We start from the raw sequence: 17,099 nt of genomic DNA, 5'->3' as shown, positions 1-17,099 counted from the left end.
GGTGTCTGCTAAAAAAAGCAAAGCAAAATTAGGCTAAAAGAAGCCAAACAAAACAGGGATGATAATAACATCGCTTATGCAACTTTGGAGTTTGGTTTGATTTGGGGGCCCCACCTGGTGACCGTCAGGCCTTAACTCCTGGCTCTGTGGTTGGGGTCACTCCAGGTGGCGGTGGCGGGGGGACCCTCTGGGGTGCTGGGGATCGCACCCAGGTCAGCAGCAAGCAAGACAAATGTCTTAGCTCCTGTCCGACCTCTCCAGTCCATGTCACCTCTGGAGCACGGATAGGAAAGTAGAGGAAGAGCCTGGTGTGGAGGGGCTGTGGCGAGGGGGACAGGATGTGGTGCTGCCTTTATTGGTAACATTTTCCCATAGCGTCGTACTTCCGCTGCAGTCACCATGGAGGAACAGTTGTGAGAACTTAAAATAGTCAGGGTCTGAACACTGGCTCAGACCGGGAGGGACCCTTGGGGTAGGCGTCAGAGCCTGCACCTGGGGTCACCCCCTCACCAACACCCCAGCCATCCAGCTCCCTGACCACCCCAGCCGTTGGGGGCTTACTCAGTGCCAATAGGCTGGGGCTGGCGGGACACTAGCAGTCTCTTCTGAGGACGGTAAAGAGTGACTTCCCTTCTCCTTCCCCAGGGGAGGCGGATCCCAGGGAATATTCCAGAAGATTCCAGAAGAAAGAAAGGATGAGCCTGGGTGGAGGTGGGCAGGGTGGGCTCACATCAAAGGATGTCTTCACATCGCAGTTTGTGATAGGAAACCCCCCCCACACACACACACCCCAGGAGAGCCTCGGGGAGCGACTGCCCGTGTGAGGTGTGGGGAGAAGTTCGGAGTCACTTCCCCCAACTGGGCAACCTCCCTTGGCTTGAGGCTTGAGCAGACGCCCGTGAGGTGGGCACAAGCTGATCTGGGTCCAGAAGGGTCACCTTCCTGGCCACAATAAGTCCCAGTAGAAGGAAGTACCTAACCAGATAGTACTTGTTTGTGGGGAGCTCGTGGGATGAGGTGGTTCCAGGCATGGACCCCAGTTTCCAGGGCCAAAGCCCAGTTCCTTGTGGCCCCGAGCTGGCAGAGGGCCCTATGTCCACACCCGCACAGCCATCTAGCCGGGCTGTCCCCCCGCCTGAATAGGGGGTTCAGTTAGCTCCCTGGGCACCTGGCCCTTGGTGCACAGACCAGCTGCCGGCAGAGGAAGCTCCGTGGGACGCACTATTTTTATTCCCGTGGGGGAAGGTGTGAGTGGATGGCACTCTGCGACTGTTTCTAGCAGTTTCTCCGAGCGTCAGCACACGTCACTGAATGCCCTGTCCCCAAAACCAGATCTGGGGGTTGCGGGGAAGACGGGACCCAGGAATCTGCATTTCCAGCCCCCAACTCCTCAACTCCAACTCCTCAGAAAGAACCCCACGGGGTGGAGGGAGGGGTCACTGACTTCCCTCCCCCATGAGGAGGTGACAAATGGACTCCCAAGGGACCAGGATGACACCTGACCCTGGGGGTCAGCCCCCAGCTCTCCTCGCCTGCCCCCTCCTGTTCTTGGTAGACTAAGTAGATGCCCAAGGAAGAGTGAAAACGCTCCCACGTAATCCATTGCGCTTGGAGAATTCTGGCATCGCGTTCCGTGTGTGCAGAAACCAGATGCAGTTCCTCTGCCCTGGGTCTGGGTCCATTTGGGACCGAGCTGGCCGGCAGCTGAGCTAAGCCGATGGCAGTTGTTTGAGACTCGCCAGGGCCTGGCCGAGCCTCCTGCATCTCCTCCGTCTCGCCGTGGTGCTTGGCACCTGCACGCGGCTGCCAGCTCATGGGGCCCTACCCACTTGTTCCCTCGCAGGCATTCCTGGTGCGGCGGGATGGAGGCCTGAAGCCGCTGCTGCTCTGTGTTCACTTCCCCGGCCTGCAGGAAGGCGCGGCTGACGTGCTCGAGTACGCCATCAAAGAAGAAAAATCAAGTAAGTGCCACCTTCCCTCCAGACTCCAGCCGTGCAACTGAGGCTGCGGCCCTTCCCACTCCTGTCCCCCGCCACCGCCAGGCCTCTGAGGAGTCTCGGTGGGGCTTGCTCAAGCCCCCTGGGTCTCTCACGGTGAGTTTCCACTCAGGCCTGGCTCAGCCTCGGGGCTGCTGTGACGTTTCCTCTTGGTGGTTCAGGCTGGGGGAAGGGATGAAAACGGGGACAGTGTCTGGGTCCCCGCGTCCTCCAGACACACAGGACGCGCTCCTGCTGGATGTTATGCAGGTCATTTGGCCTCGGGGAAGGGGCTCAGTTTTCTCATCTTTAAAATGGGCATGATGATCGCGCTATCTGGATCTTTGTGGCGAGCACTTTGGTTTTTTTTGTTTGTTTGTTTTTTGGTTGTTTTTTTTTTTTAATTGAATCACCGTGAGATACAGTTACGAAGCTTTCATGTTTGAGTTTCAGTCATACAATGATCGAACACCCATTCCTCCACCAGTGCACAGTTCCCACCACCATTGTCCCCAGTATCCTCCCCATCTCAGCCCACCCCTCCCCCTGCCTCCATGGCAGACAGTTTCACCCATACTCTGTCTCTCCTTTTGGGCATTATGATTTGCAATACAGATGCTGAGAGGTTATCGCATTTGGTCCTTTATCTACTTTCAGCAAGCATCTCCCATCCCGAATGATCCTTCCAACCATCATTGACTTAGTGATTCCCTCTCTATCCCAGGTGCCCTCTCCCCCAGCTCATGAGGTGGGCATGTCTAGCACTTTGAAAGACGAAGATTGGAGTGTGCACAGGGCTTCCCAAATGGGGTTGGGTTTCACTGGAAAGACTTTGGGGTCTCCGATCAAATGTAAGTTTGTGCTGGTCCCTGATAGCAGAACGGGAGGGCGTTTGCCTTGCTCGTGGCCAACCTGGTTGGCCCAGGCTCAATTCCTCCACCCCTCTCGGAGAGCCCGGCAAGCTACCAAGAGTATCTCACTCACACGGCAAAGCCTGGCAAGCTACCCATGATGTATTCGATATGCCAAACACAGTAACAACAAGTCTCACAACGAAGATGTTACTGGGCCCGCTCGAGCAAATCGATGAACAGCACTGTCACAGTGACAGTGACAGTGACAATGACTGGTCCCTGATGAGCAGACTCAGTCCTCTGGGCCCAGGGGCCTGTTCGAGGAGTCTTTGGGACCTTCCAAGCCTCGGCTTTAATGCTGTAACTAACAGATTGGGGTACAGGGTGGGGGTGGGGAGGGCGGCTTCTTCTTCCTGACTCTCTGCAGAGCAGCCATAGCTAAAGTAAATAGCGACGTATTTCTTAGGTATGTTACAAACGCTTGAACCCAATGAGCGATGTCCATATAATTCGGTGTTCAGTGAGGAACGGAGACAGCACAGGGATTAAGGTGCTGTTTTCACACACAACCGACACCGCCAGGTGGGATCCCTGAGCACAAAGCCAGGAGTTCGATCTGAGTGCCACTGGGTGTGGCCCAAAGCAGCCCACCGGTGTCAAGTGACCATCATCGACGCTTTAAACCTTCATTAAATGTTCTGAGGGCTCGTTTCCCTGCACGCGTGTCTCATGCTTGGCAGCGGCAAAGCTGAAACAGCAAGTCCAGGAGCCTGTCAGGGGTCGGGAAGGGAGGCACTGGCCTGGACTGCTGCAGGCCAGCTGAGAGTATCCCTGTGTGAGGGGCCCAGTGGGCGCAGCCCTGGGGGCGAAGGTTGGCAGGAGGCTGGGGGACCCTTAAGGGTACTCGTGTAAGTCCATTTAAGGCTGCCTTGTTGGGACTGGAGCGATAGCACAGCGGGGAGGGTGTTTGCCTTGAATGTGCACCACCCTCCTGGGTTTGATTCCCAGCATCCCATATGGTCCCCTGAGCACCACCAGGAGTGATTACCTGAATGCAGAGACAGGAGTTAATTCCTGAGTGCAGAGCCAGGAGAAACCCTTGTGCATCGCCAGGTGTTACCCAAAAAGCACTGTCACTGTCCTCCCGTTGTTCATCGATTTCTCGAGCAGGCCCAGTAACGTCACCAGCGTGAGACTTGTTGTTGCTGTGTTTGGCGTATTGAATACGTCACGGGGAGCTTGCCAGGCTCTCGGGTTGGCTGCGTGCAAGGCAAATGCCCTACTGCTGTGCTATTGCTCCTGATTTTATCTATTTTTTACTTGCATACTTTCTATTTACTAAACAAATGCAACTCTTAAAAGAATGCCTAAAAATGCATCAAGTTTTTAATTTACCTTGAGTATTAAAATTTTACTTGCTGTTAAAAATATGTATTGATGGGCTGGAGCAATAGCACAGTGGGTAGGGCATTTGCCTTGCATGCGGCCGACCTGGGTTTGAGTCCCAGCATCCCATATGGCCCCCTGAGCACCAGGGGTAATTCCTGAGTGCAGAGCCAGGAGTAACCCCTGTGCATTTCTGGTGTGGCCCAAAAAGCAAAAAAAAAAAAAAGTATTGAGATGTAGAGTAATACTCCTCTAAAATTTCTATGAAGTCACTATCACTGTCACTGTCCTCCCGTTGTTCATCGTTTTGCTCGAGTGGGCCCAGTAACGTCTCCATTGTGACACTTATTACTGTGTTTGGCATATCAAATACATCATGGGGAGCTTGCCAGGCTTTGGTGTGAGGGCGAGATACTCTCGGTAGCTTGCCAGGTTCTCCGAGAGGGGTGGAGGAATCGAACTCGGGTTGGCCATGTTGGCTGTGTGTAAGGCAAACGCCCTACCACTGTGCTATTGCTCCAGCCCTTGTATGAAGTAATAAATCAAAAGAATTTCCAGATAAGGTAGATACTTGGAAAGGCCAGAATTAGTTCTTTGTAGGCAAGAGACACCCAAAAAGGAAAAAAAAAAGAAAGAAAGAAAAGAAAAGCTGCCTTGTTGACTCCAGAGAGAAGGGGGGTGGACAAACACGGCCCCTGCTCTTACCCCAGCAGGGTCCCTTGCCGGAGACCTGGCCCCATATCATGGGCGTTCGGCACTGCCTTGCTCAGCGTCTGCCAGTGTGCTGTGCATGGTGCTCTTGCTCAGGGCCCTACTTTGCCCCTGTGGACCCAGCAGGAAACAGAGTCTCAGCCCCAGAGGTTTGGTTCAGGGAAGGGAGGTGGACATGAGGCAGTAAAGGCGGGAGCTGAGAGCCCTACTGTGGCCACAGAGCCCGAAGCGGCCGGTGTCCCAAATGGATTAGGGCTTGGGGCTCTCAAGACCCCTGGTGTGTGTGTGGCAATGGGATTGCAAGAGAGGGGAGGTCAGGAGCAGACACCCACTGCTGCTCAGGCCCAGCCCAGGTCTGGGCCACTGGGTGCTCCGCACCCACAGTGCAGGGTCAGCTTGAATTTCAGCACCCACCTGGGGAAAATGCCTGCTTGGGAGAGGGGGGGGTGGTGGGCAGTGAGTGCCAGGTGCTGGCTGTACACCATCCCAACACCCGTTCCGCAAGGCCAAAGAGGGGGCCGTGCACACCGGCAGGCTGACCGGGGGAAAGGAAGTCGGGCTGGATGGATCGACTGTCCATCCTTCACCCCGTACTCCTCACCTGCCTGCAGCTCTGGTCTCTAGGCAGCCCCTTCTAGAGCTTTCCACCCCCCCAAATTTTTTTTTAATTTTTATTAGTGAAACACCATGAGGTACAGTTGTAGGCTTACATATTTTTGTACTTGGGTTTCAGTTATACAGTGATCGAGTACCCATCCCTCCACCAGTGCCCATTCTCCACCATCACTGATCCCAGCATCCCTCCCATCCCCCATCCTACCCTGCCTCTGTGGCAGGGCATTCCCTTTTGTTCTCTCTCTCCTTTTGGGTGCTGTGGTTTGCAAAAGAGGCATTGAGTGGCAATCATGTTCGGTCCATAGTCTACTTTCAGCATGCATCTCCCATCCTGGGAGGATCCTCCCAACATCCTTTATTTGGTGCTCCCTTCTCTATCTGAGCTGCCTTTTCCCCCAGCATGTGTGGCTTTGGCCCCCACCCCCCAACACTGGAACTTGGTTGGAAAGCCAACTCAAGCCCTCACCCTCAGGACTCAATGTCATCGACTTTCTGTTCCTGTGCAAAGCAGGACCCCAAGGAAGGAAGCGGCTTCCTCCCCCTCCCCCACCATCCTGTCTTCCTCCCGGAGTCACATGCCGAAAACTCATTTTCCATTTCTAAACTTTAAAAGGAATTCAATGCATAACTTCACTGCCGAGAGCATTAGGAGTCAAACCAAAAATCCTCGATACGCATAATCTTGCAGTGCACATTTTCTGTGATGACACAGATGCCGGTGTGTGTGTGTGTGTGTGTGTGTGTGTGTGTGTGTGTGTGTGTATGTGTGTGTACTGTCTTTCTTTATGTTACTCCAGTGCTTTGGACCCCTGAGGTCTGCCCCCAGGGCCATCTAGACAGCAAGAAATCAGCAGGCTGATTTTGGCCTGGTTGATTCTCTGCATCCGCCCTTGGGTGCTTTCTCCTTGGCGAGGTCTTCTTAGCTCAGTGATGGAGCACAGACTCTGGTCCACGCCGCCGGGGTTTGAGTCCCAGCCCTGTGCTTTCCTCTGGAACCTGGGACTCAGCCTCTCCGATGCCTCTATAATGGGTGATAATGGTCCCTCCTTTGTGGGGTGTTGGAAGGAGTGATGGGGGCTGAAGTACTTAGGTCAGAGGCCAGGGGTGTGGCTCAGTGGCGGAGGCCGTGTCTTGCATGCATGAGATCTAGATTTGATCCCTGTGTCCACAGAAAATAATACTAAATGGGGGTGGAGAGAGGGCCAGAGGGTAGAAGGAGCTTGCCTTGCATGCTGCCAGCTTGGGTTTTGTCCCCTGCACCACATATGGTCCCCCAAATACTGCCAGAATGATACCTGAGCATAGAGCCAGGAGTGAGCTCAGAACCCAGAGCAAAATCACTGTATCACTGTCATCCCGTTGGTCATCGATTTGCTCACGCGGGTGCCAGTAATGTCTCCCTTCATCCCAGCCTTGAGATTTTAGCAGCCTCTCCTTACTCGTCCTTCCTAACGGTGCCATATTGGAGGCTCTTTCAGGGTCAGGGGAATGAGACCTGTTATTGTTACTGTTTTTGGCATATCGAAGATACCACGGGGGGGCTTGCCCGGCTCTGCCGTGCAGGTGAGATACTCTTGGGTAGCTTCCCGGGCTCTCCGAGAGCAAAATAGAAGTTGGAATCCTTTTTCGGTTGCTGTTACTGATCCTTCTAGATGGTTGACTGAACCAGAATAAGGTTGGCAGAAACCCACAGGTGAGGCCCAGACTCCGGGTAAATCCCAGTCAACTGATGGGGGTCCCCTTCCATCCATCACGATCAGAGGGAGCCCCAGGGATGGTCCTGGGTATTTCTGCGGCCCTGGTGACTGTGGGGGGGGGGAGGGGAGGCTTTGCACTGCCATGGTACAGCTTCAGGCTGAGGAGGGGACACGGACAGGGAAGGCCCAGGACAGGGAACCGAGGCCTTTGGGTGGGGTTCCCCACCCAGAGCCGAGATAAAGGAAGAAGACTGGGGGGCTCCCCCGGGGCAGTTCCTGGAGCTGCTTTGCAAGACACTGACCTGGGTCACTCCGTCCCCCGTGCCCGCCTCGACTTCTGCTCCCCTGAGGAGGTTTCTTCGCAAATCCCGAGCAGGTCTGCGTGGGCCAGTCAGGCTGTGGTCCGGCCCCCCTCACCACAGCAGTGGGATGAGCCTCTCCCGGGGGGGGTCAGCTGGGGCTCTGGAGGGACACCCCGAGGTAGATTCAAAGGCCTAGGGGGCTGCTGCTGGTCCTCAGGATGGGGGTGGGGGTGGAGAGGAAGGAAGAGGGAGTTGGGCGCTCGTGTGTGCAAGACTTAGCTGCACCCCCATTCTACAGAGGCTCTAGATAAAACTGTCATCACTGGGGCCAGAGCCATAGGACAGCAGGGAGGGTGTTTGCCTTGCATGCGGCTGACCCAGGCTTGATCCCCGGCATCCCATATGGTCCCCCAAACAACACCAAGAGTGATTCCCAGAGCCAGGAGTAACCCCCTGAGCATCATCAGATATAACCCTCCCCCCCCAAAAAAAACTGTCTTCACTCTGTAGCCCAGGAGCTCTGTCTGGGTGCAGGGCGGGGGGGGGGGGGTGACACAGAATCCCACGGTGGCTCTGAAAAGTCAGTGGTGGCGGGGCTCCCTCTGCGCAGGGCCAGGCCAGAGGACAGTGGGATGGAAAATGTCCCCATCCTACACGAGCTGGGACCCAGGCAGGACAAAGGGTGGCTAGTCTGACCCAGGGCCGCCATCTACAGGGGACAAGACTCTGTGTTATGCCCTGGTTGGGGGCTCTCAGTGATGCAATTGGTGTGAGCAAAGCACTGACTGGGGGTAGGGGACGAAGGGGACCAAAGGGCAGGACTCGGGCTGCACAGGGTCTGCAGAAATGAAGCCCGCACTGGACCCCGGGGCAGCGCGCTCATCCCAGAGCTGGACCCCAGAGGTCAGAGAGAAACGGGATCACAGGATGTCACTTTCCCAAGGCCCGAAAACTCAGGAGGCAACGGCACTCCTTAAAGAGGAAGCGTGAGAGAGTGTGGTCAGGCCCGGCCTGCAGGAAGTGACTCCTGCATTCGCTCAGTCATGCTGGTCATGCTTCCGGGGGGTGGGGGCACCCCCGCTCCCCTCCCCTCCTGGCCCCTGCCTCCCCCTGCTGCCCCCCACCCCCACTGCTCGGGGCTGCCTTCTGGCTGGGCACCTGGCTTCTCCAGTGCTCTCCCCCAGCCTGTGGGGTGAGGGGCAGTTGGCCTGGAGAGACACGCATGCTTGGGGTACTTGGGAAGGAGCCCCCTCGCTGATGCCTCCTCTGGCTAGGGGTGAGGGGTGCTGAGTTCTCCCAAGGGGGGAAGTCGTGCTCGGCTCCTCGTTTCCGGGGCTGTGGGTTGTCTGCTGGCCTTGTGGGTCAGAGGGAGTGTCTGCAGCACAGAGGGATTGCCACCATCCCACCCATGATCCTAGAAGGACATTTTTTTTCTTTTTGGGTCACACCCAGCGATGCACAGGGGTTCTTCCTGGCTCTGCACTCAGGAATTACTCCTGGCGGTGCTCGGGGGACCATATGGGATGCTGGGAATCGGACCCGGATTGGCAGTGTTCAAGGCAAGCACCCAGGTGCCTGCTGTGTCTCTCGGGCCCCATGTAAAAGACTCGTTTTTTTTTTTCTTTTGTTTTTTGGGTCACACCCGGCGATGCTCAGGAGTTACTTTTTTTTTTTATTAATGAGACACCATGTAGAACTTCTCGATTTCTCTTTCATCATAATGAGATGTTGGTGCGTAGACGACGAAGATAGAAACTGCAGGCAGTGAGCCACATCTATTCAAATGTAAACATCCTATTCGATTCGGGTTGTTAGGCATTCGAATGAATCAATGCTCTTGGCCAAGTTTGTGTTGACAAGGACACCGACGCCTCCAACACCTCTTTTATCGCATGTTCCGAGGAACAATTCTTCTCCAGTGTCGAAAACGGCATGGTGAGATTCGTGCCTTCTTGTCTCGGTCAGACCAATGATGTCATACTTGATCATTCGCGCTTGTACCATCAGGTCCTCGATGGATGCATCTGATGCTAGCGTACGTGCATTGAAAGTACAGACGATCATTTTTGTCTTCCTTCGTTGTGGCAGCCTAGGTCGGCCTTGAGATTTTGTCGGCCTCTCCTTTCTCATCCTTCTCAGTGCTGCCATGTCGGTGAAGACTTCAGGGTCAGGTGAATGAGACCAGTTGTAGTTACTGGTTTTGGCATATCGAATACACAGCGGAGAAGTTCTACATGGAGCTAGAGAAGTTCTATAAAGAAGACCACACCTTCTACAAGATCATTGTGGGTGATTTTAATGCCAAGATAGGACCGAGAAGATCAGCTGAAGAACTTCACACCGGGACCCATGGCCTAGAATGGAACGAACAGGGTGAGAGACTGTCTGAGTTCATCATGTCGACCAAGACCATTCATGGTAACTCACAGTTCCAGAAGGCAGAATCTAAACGATGGACATGGGAGTCTCCCGGTGGACGATTCCACAACGAAATAGACCACATCATATTCAATCGACGGTTTTGCCTGACTGATGTCGCTGTTGTCCCAAAATTTCGAACAGGATCGGACCACCGTCTCCTTCGTGCAAAATTCTACTTCACAGAGCGGGGAGAAAGGGCTGCAAAGTTCAAAAAGAGAACTCCCAGAATGACCACCAACTGGGAACTCTTTGGCACTATTGCGGCAACACAGGAAGATGCCATTGTTGACAACATTGACGAGGAATACGTTCGACTGGTTCAGCACCTCCATGAATGTGCGAGGAACGGCAAGAGAGAGATTGCCACAAAAAATCGCCTATCTTCGAAAACTCTTGAGCTAATTCGCCAGCATGGTTTGGCGCATGCCTCAGGCAACCGCAAGCTAACGTCCGAGCTCGCAAAGCAGTGCAGAGATGCGATCAAGGAAGACCTCAAAGAGAGAAGAGCAGAAGTACTGGTAGATGCGGCAGAAGCCGGGAAAAGTATTCGTAACGCCCGCCTGTCCTTCGCCAACTATAAGACCAAGATGACTGCCCTCCGACGTCCTGATGGATCCATCACATCCTCCAGAACGGCAATGGAGAAGATTATCCATGACTTCTACTCAAATCTCTTCAATAGCCATGCCCACTTGCCGACATACCAAATTCCACAGGATGGATATGTCGTTCCCAATGTTCTCCCTTCCGAAATCCGACATGCCATTTCGTTGGTAAAGAAACAAACAGCAACCGGCCCAGACAAGGTCAGACCTGAACACCTGAAGAACCTGCCGTCAGTACTCATCAATACACTGGCTCGGCTCTTCACTCGCTACCTGTTTGAATGCAAGGTTCCGTCCCAATGGAAAACCAGCAGGACCGTACTACTGTTCAAGAAGGGAGACATCCATGACATTGGCAACTATCGCCCGATCTGCCTATTGTCTGTCATCTACAAGTTGTTCACTCGAGTCATCCTAAATAGGATTGGCAGAACACTAGATGAAGGACAACCATGCGAGCAAGCAGGGTTCCGCAAAGGATTCAGCACCATCGACCATATCCACACAATAACCAAGCTCATTGAGGTTTCTCGGGAGTTCAAGATGCCGCTCTGTTTAACATTCTTTGATTTAAAGAAGGCCTTTGATTCTGTTGAGACGGAAGTGGTCATTGAAGCCCTAGCCAATCAGGGCATTCAAGCCCAATACATCAGGATCCTCCGTGAGCTGTATTGCGGATTCACTACCAGGATCTCACCATTCTACAAAGAAGTGATCGTTGATGTCAAGAGAGAGGTGCGGCAGGGTGATACCATTTCACCGAAACTCTTCAGTGCCACCCTCGAGAACATCATGCGACGACTGGAATGGGAAGGAATGGGAGTGAAGATAGATGGTCGGCAACTACACCACCTCCGCTTTGCTGATGACATTGTTTTAATAACACCAAACATCAGCCAAGTGGCACAAATGCTGGCCGACTTTGACCGTGAGTGTGGAAAGGTAGGACTATAGCTGAATCTTACGAAGACAATGTTTATGAGAAACAGCCTTGTTCCTGACGCCCCATTCGCTCTCAATGGAATGACCATCTCCGAATGCAACAGCTATGTGTACCTAGGTCGAGAGGTCAACATGACAAATGACCTGGCACCTGAGCTGTGCAGGAGGAAGAGAGCGGCTTGGAACGCCTTCAAGAACATCGAAGAAATAGCTAAGAGGACGAAGAACCTCCGGCTCCGGGCACATCTCTTTGATTCCACTGTTCTTCCTGCATTAACATATGCCTCAGAGACCTGGGCCCTACGCAAACAAGATGAGAAGGCTATTCAGGTCTCCCAAAGAAGAATAGAAAGAGCTATGCTTGGAATATCACGTTTCACTCAAATGAGAGAAAGAATCCGGAGTTCTGACATCCGTCGACGATCAAGAATCAGGGACGCTGTCTCATTTGCCAAGGTGTCGAAAATCAGATGGGCTGGTCACGTAATGAGATTTAAAGACGACCGCTGGACTAGAGCTGTTACCGACTGGATTCCACGGGATGTCAAAAGACCGCGTGGCCGCCCACCTTCCAGATGGTCAGACTTCTTCGTCAAGATCATGAACGATCGGTTTGAGGCCCTTCATTTTCCCGGAGCGAACAGATGCCATTGGGCTACACTAACACGCGACAGGGACAAATGGAGACGTTACTGGCGCCCGCTCGAGCAAATCGACGACTAACGGGAAGTTAAGTGATTAATGAGACACCATGAGGTACAGTTGTAGACTTACAAATGTTTGTGCTTGGGTTTCAATTATACAGTGATCAAATACCCATCCCTCCACCAGTGCCCATTTCCCACCACCACAGATCCCAGTATCCCTCCTACCCCCCATACCCCCATCCCACCCTGCCTCTGTGGCAGGGCATTCCCTTTTGTTCTCTCTCTCTTACTGGGTGTTGTGCTTTGCAAAAGAGGCATTGAGTGGCAACCCTGTTTGGTCTATAGTCTACTTTCAGCATGCTTCTCCCATCCTGGGAGGAGTTACTCTTGCCTCTGCATTCAGGAATTACTCCTGGCATTGCTTGGGGCACCACATGGGATGCTGGGAATCGAACCCGGGTCGGCCGCGTGCAAGGCAAACACCCTCCCCGCTGTGCTATGGCTTCAGCACCCTAGCATGACAGCTAACCTGTATTGGGGAAATGGGTTCCAAGGCCAGGAAGAGTGGGCGCAACAGGCAGGGTGCTTGGTTTCTGGGAGGCTGACCCCCGGGGAGCTGGGAGTCAGTCCTGAGCACCATCAAAGGTGGCTTCCCATCTCCCCCACTCCCTAAAACAGCATTGCAAGAAGCAGTCCTGGGTTCTACCCCAGACTCCACTGGGAGCAACCTCCAAGTGCAGAGCTGAGAATACCCCCCTCCCCCAAATAAAACGAAACTCAGTGCATTGGGGGCCCACAGAGAGAGAGCAGGGAAGGCACTTAGCTTACACACGGCTCACCAGGTCCCTTCTCGGCACCCCAGATGGTCCTCGCAGCCCCCACCAGGAGAGATCCCTGGGTGCAGAGCCAGGAGTAAGTCCTGCACACTGTCAGGTGGGGCGCCAAATCAAAACCGAACACAAGATGGTTTGTGTGCATGTCAGAGGTTCCGAGCTCCTTCCAGCCCAGGCCGCCATCTGCCAGTGAATAGCAAAAATGACCAACACAAAGGGAAAGAGAAGGGCATCCGCTATATGTTCTCTAAACCTTTCAGAAAACATGGAGTTGTTCCTTTGGCCACGTACATGCGGATCTACAAGAAAGGTGATATCGTAGACATAAAGGGAAGGGCACTGTCCAGAAAGGAGTGCCCTACAAATGTTACCATGGCAAAACTGGAAGGGTCTGCAGTGGTACCCAGCATGCTGTCGGCATTGTTGTTAACAAACAAGGCAAGGGCAAGATTCTTGCCAAGAGAATTCATGTTCGTATTGAACATATTAAGCACTCTAAGAGCCGAGACAGCTTCCTGAAATGGGTGAAGGAAGATGATCAGGGCTGGAGTGATAGCACAGCAGGTAGGGTGTTTGCCTTGCACGCGGCCGACCTGGGTTCGATTCCCAGCATCCCATATGGTCCCCTGAGCACCGCCAGGGGTAATTCCGGAGTGCAGAGCCAGGAGTAACCCCTGAGCATCACCAGGCTGACCCAAAAAGCCAAATAGGAAAAAGAAAAAAAAAAGGAAAATGATCAGAAAAAGAAGGAAGCCAACGAGACTTTGGTTCAACTGAAGCCCCAGCGTGCTCCAGAGAAACACACGTCATAAGAACGAATAGAAAGGAGTTTGAGCTGTGTAGCCCATTCCTTAGGGATTCATGGCATGAGAGGTGTTAGTTTAAAAATAAGGAGATGGGGGACTGGAGAGATAGCACAGCGGGTAGGGCGTTTGCCTTGCACGCGGCCGACCCGGGTTCAATTCCCAGCTTCCCATATGGTCCCCTGAGCACCGCCGGGAGTAATTCCTGAGTGCAAAGCCAGGAGTAACCCCTGTGCATTGCCAGGTGTGACCCCAAAAAGCAAATAAATAAATAAATAAATAAATAAGGCGACGGGGCTGGAGCAATAGCATAGTGGGTAGGGTATTTGCCTTGCATGTGGCCAATCCGGGTTTGATTCCCAGCATCCCATATGGTCCCCCGAGCATCGCCAGGAATAATTCCTGAGTGTATGAGCCAGGAGAAACCCCTGTGCAGCACCAGGTGTGACCCAAAAAGCCTCAAAAAAGCTTAAAAAAAAAAAGAAAGAATGAATGAAAGAAAAGACAAAAAAAAAAGATAAAAATAAGGAGACTCCTGGACTATTAAAAAAAAAAACTGGTTCCGAGCAGTCAGCTGAGGCTCTCCCAGAGACGGTGCCAGCCCAGACACCTCTCAGAGCACTGCAGCTTTGGGATGGCTGTCCCCACCGTGGGGTATTATCCTGTGCGCTTGTGACATGGGACAGGTGCGTTCTGGAGTGACGCTTCATTGTCTGTCAAATGCCAGCAGTAGCATTGCAGCTCGCTGGGCTGCACAGCAAGTGTAGGGATGAGGCGGGGAGGGGGGAGGGAGGGGGCGTGATCAGGGGTGGTCAGGGGTCACGGTACGAACATCTAGATTCATTCTTTGTTCCTGGCAAAGAGCCCTGAAACCTCTGGAATTTCCTAAATGATAAGGGCGATGTGGATTGAGTCAGTCCTGCCTGCAGCATGGAACCTCCAGAAGAAAAGCTACCAAAGGTCAGGCAAAAGTGGCCCCCAGAGGGCAGGAAGCTCGACCTTCACCCCAGCTCACTCCCCTCCGGCGGTTCCTGACCACTTGCACCCTGTCCTAACAAACCTGATCGAGTGAATGCAGTTTTGTCAGTGCTGGGAGTGAACTGCTCTGACAGATGAACCAAACCCAAGAAGTGGGTGCTGGGATTCTCACTGCTGAGTCGCCGGTAGCTGGAGTTGGGGGTCCCAGAGGACTGGGCGCTCCCCTGCGACTCTGACCCCATCTCCTGGTTAGCGCTGAGCTGATTGGTCTCAGGGATCTGCTTGGCCACAGGGAAAGGAACCCAAAAGGAATTGATGTCCGAGTCATCACAGTTCCCCAGTGCCAGCTGTGGGGAGCCCACTGGGGTCTGGGGAGCCCTCTGGGGTCGGGGCAGGAGGGCGAGGTGATGGGGAGTGGTCCCCTCTGCAGCAGAGACCACCCCATGCTGTCCCCTCCGGGTTCCTCCTGGTTCTGCACTCAGGAATCACTCCTGGCGGTGCTCAGGGGACCATAGGAGATGCTGGGAATCGAACCCAGGTTGGCTGTGTGCCGGGCAAAAAACCCAACCTCCTGTGCTATCGCTCCAGCCCCTGTCGATTCATCCTTATCTCGCCTTATTCAACGCACAGGCAGGTTTGGGCTCAGGACGCAGCTGCGGGTCACCTGTTTCCACAGTTTCACATTCCCAGTCTCCAGAACAGGGCTTGGCCCCGCGAGAGGAAGGTGGGGAGGCAGTGGAAAGCACCCCGTTGGGGGCCCTCTAGGCCTAGGAACTGCATTATCAACTGTGAGCCAATTTCCTTCTTTTGTTCTTGACTGGCTTTGGATCACAGGGTCCCTGATGGTTCTCAGCCTTCCTTTGTGAACTCACCCATTGCCCGGGGAGGGCCAGTGCTGTGGTTCACGCTTTACTCGGGACCCTGCTCCATGCCCCCCATCCTGGTATTGCTGGATGGAACCCCCTCCCCACTTCCCACCTCAAGCAAGCACTGCCAAGAAGCATGATGGGTGGCAGAATTATATGTAGTACAGTGGGAAGGGCTCTGCCTTGCACAGGGCCAGCCTGGGTTTGATCCTCGGTGTCTCTAGGTCCCTCAGGCACTGCCAGGAGTGGTTGACTCATGAGTGCAGAGCCAGGAGTAACCCCTGAGCATTGCTGGGTGTGGCCCCCAAAACAAACTAAAACAAAGAACCGAAGCAGTAGCAGAAGCTGGCCGCAGGGAATTCTCTGGCTTATAAAGGCACCTGATGGGAGCTGTAAGGGCGGGTGCCTGGCACTGGGCTGCAGCCCTGCACCTCGGCCCTCTGCCCAACTGACCCTGGGCCCTCCGATCCGATTCTCCCTTGGCTGGGCATGGGGACGGGGCTCAACCCCAGCCTCCTTGGGCCCCAGGACAGGGGAGAGGGTTGTGAGGGGGAGAAGTGACACGTGGCATTGAGGGACCAGCAGGCACCTGTCTCAGAGCTGAGTCAGGGGAGGGCTGGCGGGGGCGGGGAGGGGATCTGAGGCTGTGTTGGGGGCTGGAGACTGAAGGATGCATTCAAGATAGCGGGGAGGTGGGGCGTGCCCCCAAGGAGTCCCGGGAGGGGCCAGGGATTTGTTCTGTAGCTTTGTTTATTTATTTATTTGCTTTTTGGGTAACACCCAGTGATGCTCAGGGGTTACTCCTGGCTCTGCACTCAGGAGTTACTCCTGGTGGTGCTCGGGGGACTCTATGGGATATTGGGAATCGAACCCGGGTTGGCCGCATGCAAGGCAAACGCCCTACCCGCTGTGCTATCTCTCGGGCTCATTATTCGGTAGCCTCATTGGGGCATGACAAGATTGAAGGGGAAGTGGTCCCCAGGAGGGGGCAGGAGAGGAGGTGGTGTGTGACGGGAGGGACACCCAGGAGTGGAGGGAGGAGCTCGGGCGGGGGGCGAGAGCGCTGGCGAAGGGCTCGATTGCGAGGCCTCCACTGGCCGGTACTGATCAGTGCAGAAACGTTCTTAAGCTTCGCTTTGGTCAGCCAGATGCCAGCCGCGCGCAGAGGGCAGCTTCTTCTGGGGAGAGGTGCCAGCATCCTCCTCGCAACAGGCCCACGGTCGCTTCCCTAACTGAGAGTCCTGCAGATCTTCACGGGGATGGACAAGGGGGCAGCTGCCAACAACTGTGGCAAAGCCCACTCAGGGCAGGTGCTTGAGGCATGGAGCCCTCCGTCCTCCAGCATCCCCTCCTGCAGATTCTCAATCCCCTGTCTGGATTGGGTGCAGGGCGGGGGGTGGGGGGGTGGGGGGGACACACAGCTGAGGGGCAGGTCCTGGGCCTTGCTGCGTTCTTGACAGAGG

General features: G+C 54.4%; 1 protein-coding gene across 1 annotated transcript in view; it reads left to right on the top strand.

The window, feature by feature from the left end:
- RIN3 (Ras and Rab interactor 3) overlaps positions 1 to 17,099 on the top strand; it is a 103,065-nt gene that overhangs the window by 44,311 nt on the left and 41,655 nt on the right. Inside the window, 1 exon segment of the mRNA XM_056134446.1 lies at positions 1,844 to 1,961. Coding sequence (XP_055990421.1) covers positions 1,844 to 1,961 — 118 coding nt within the window.

Source organism: Sorex fumeus, unplaced genomic scaffold (assembly GCF_029834395.1).
Source record: "Sorex fumeus unplaced genomic scaffold, SorFum_2.1 ptg000098l, whole genome shotgun sequence".
NCBI lineage: Eukaryota > Metazoa > Chordata > Mammalia > Eulipotyphla > Soricidae > Sorex > Sorex fumeus.
This window is presented reverse-complemented; position numbering and strand designations above follow the sequence as displayed.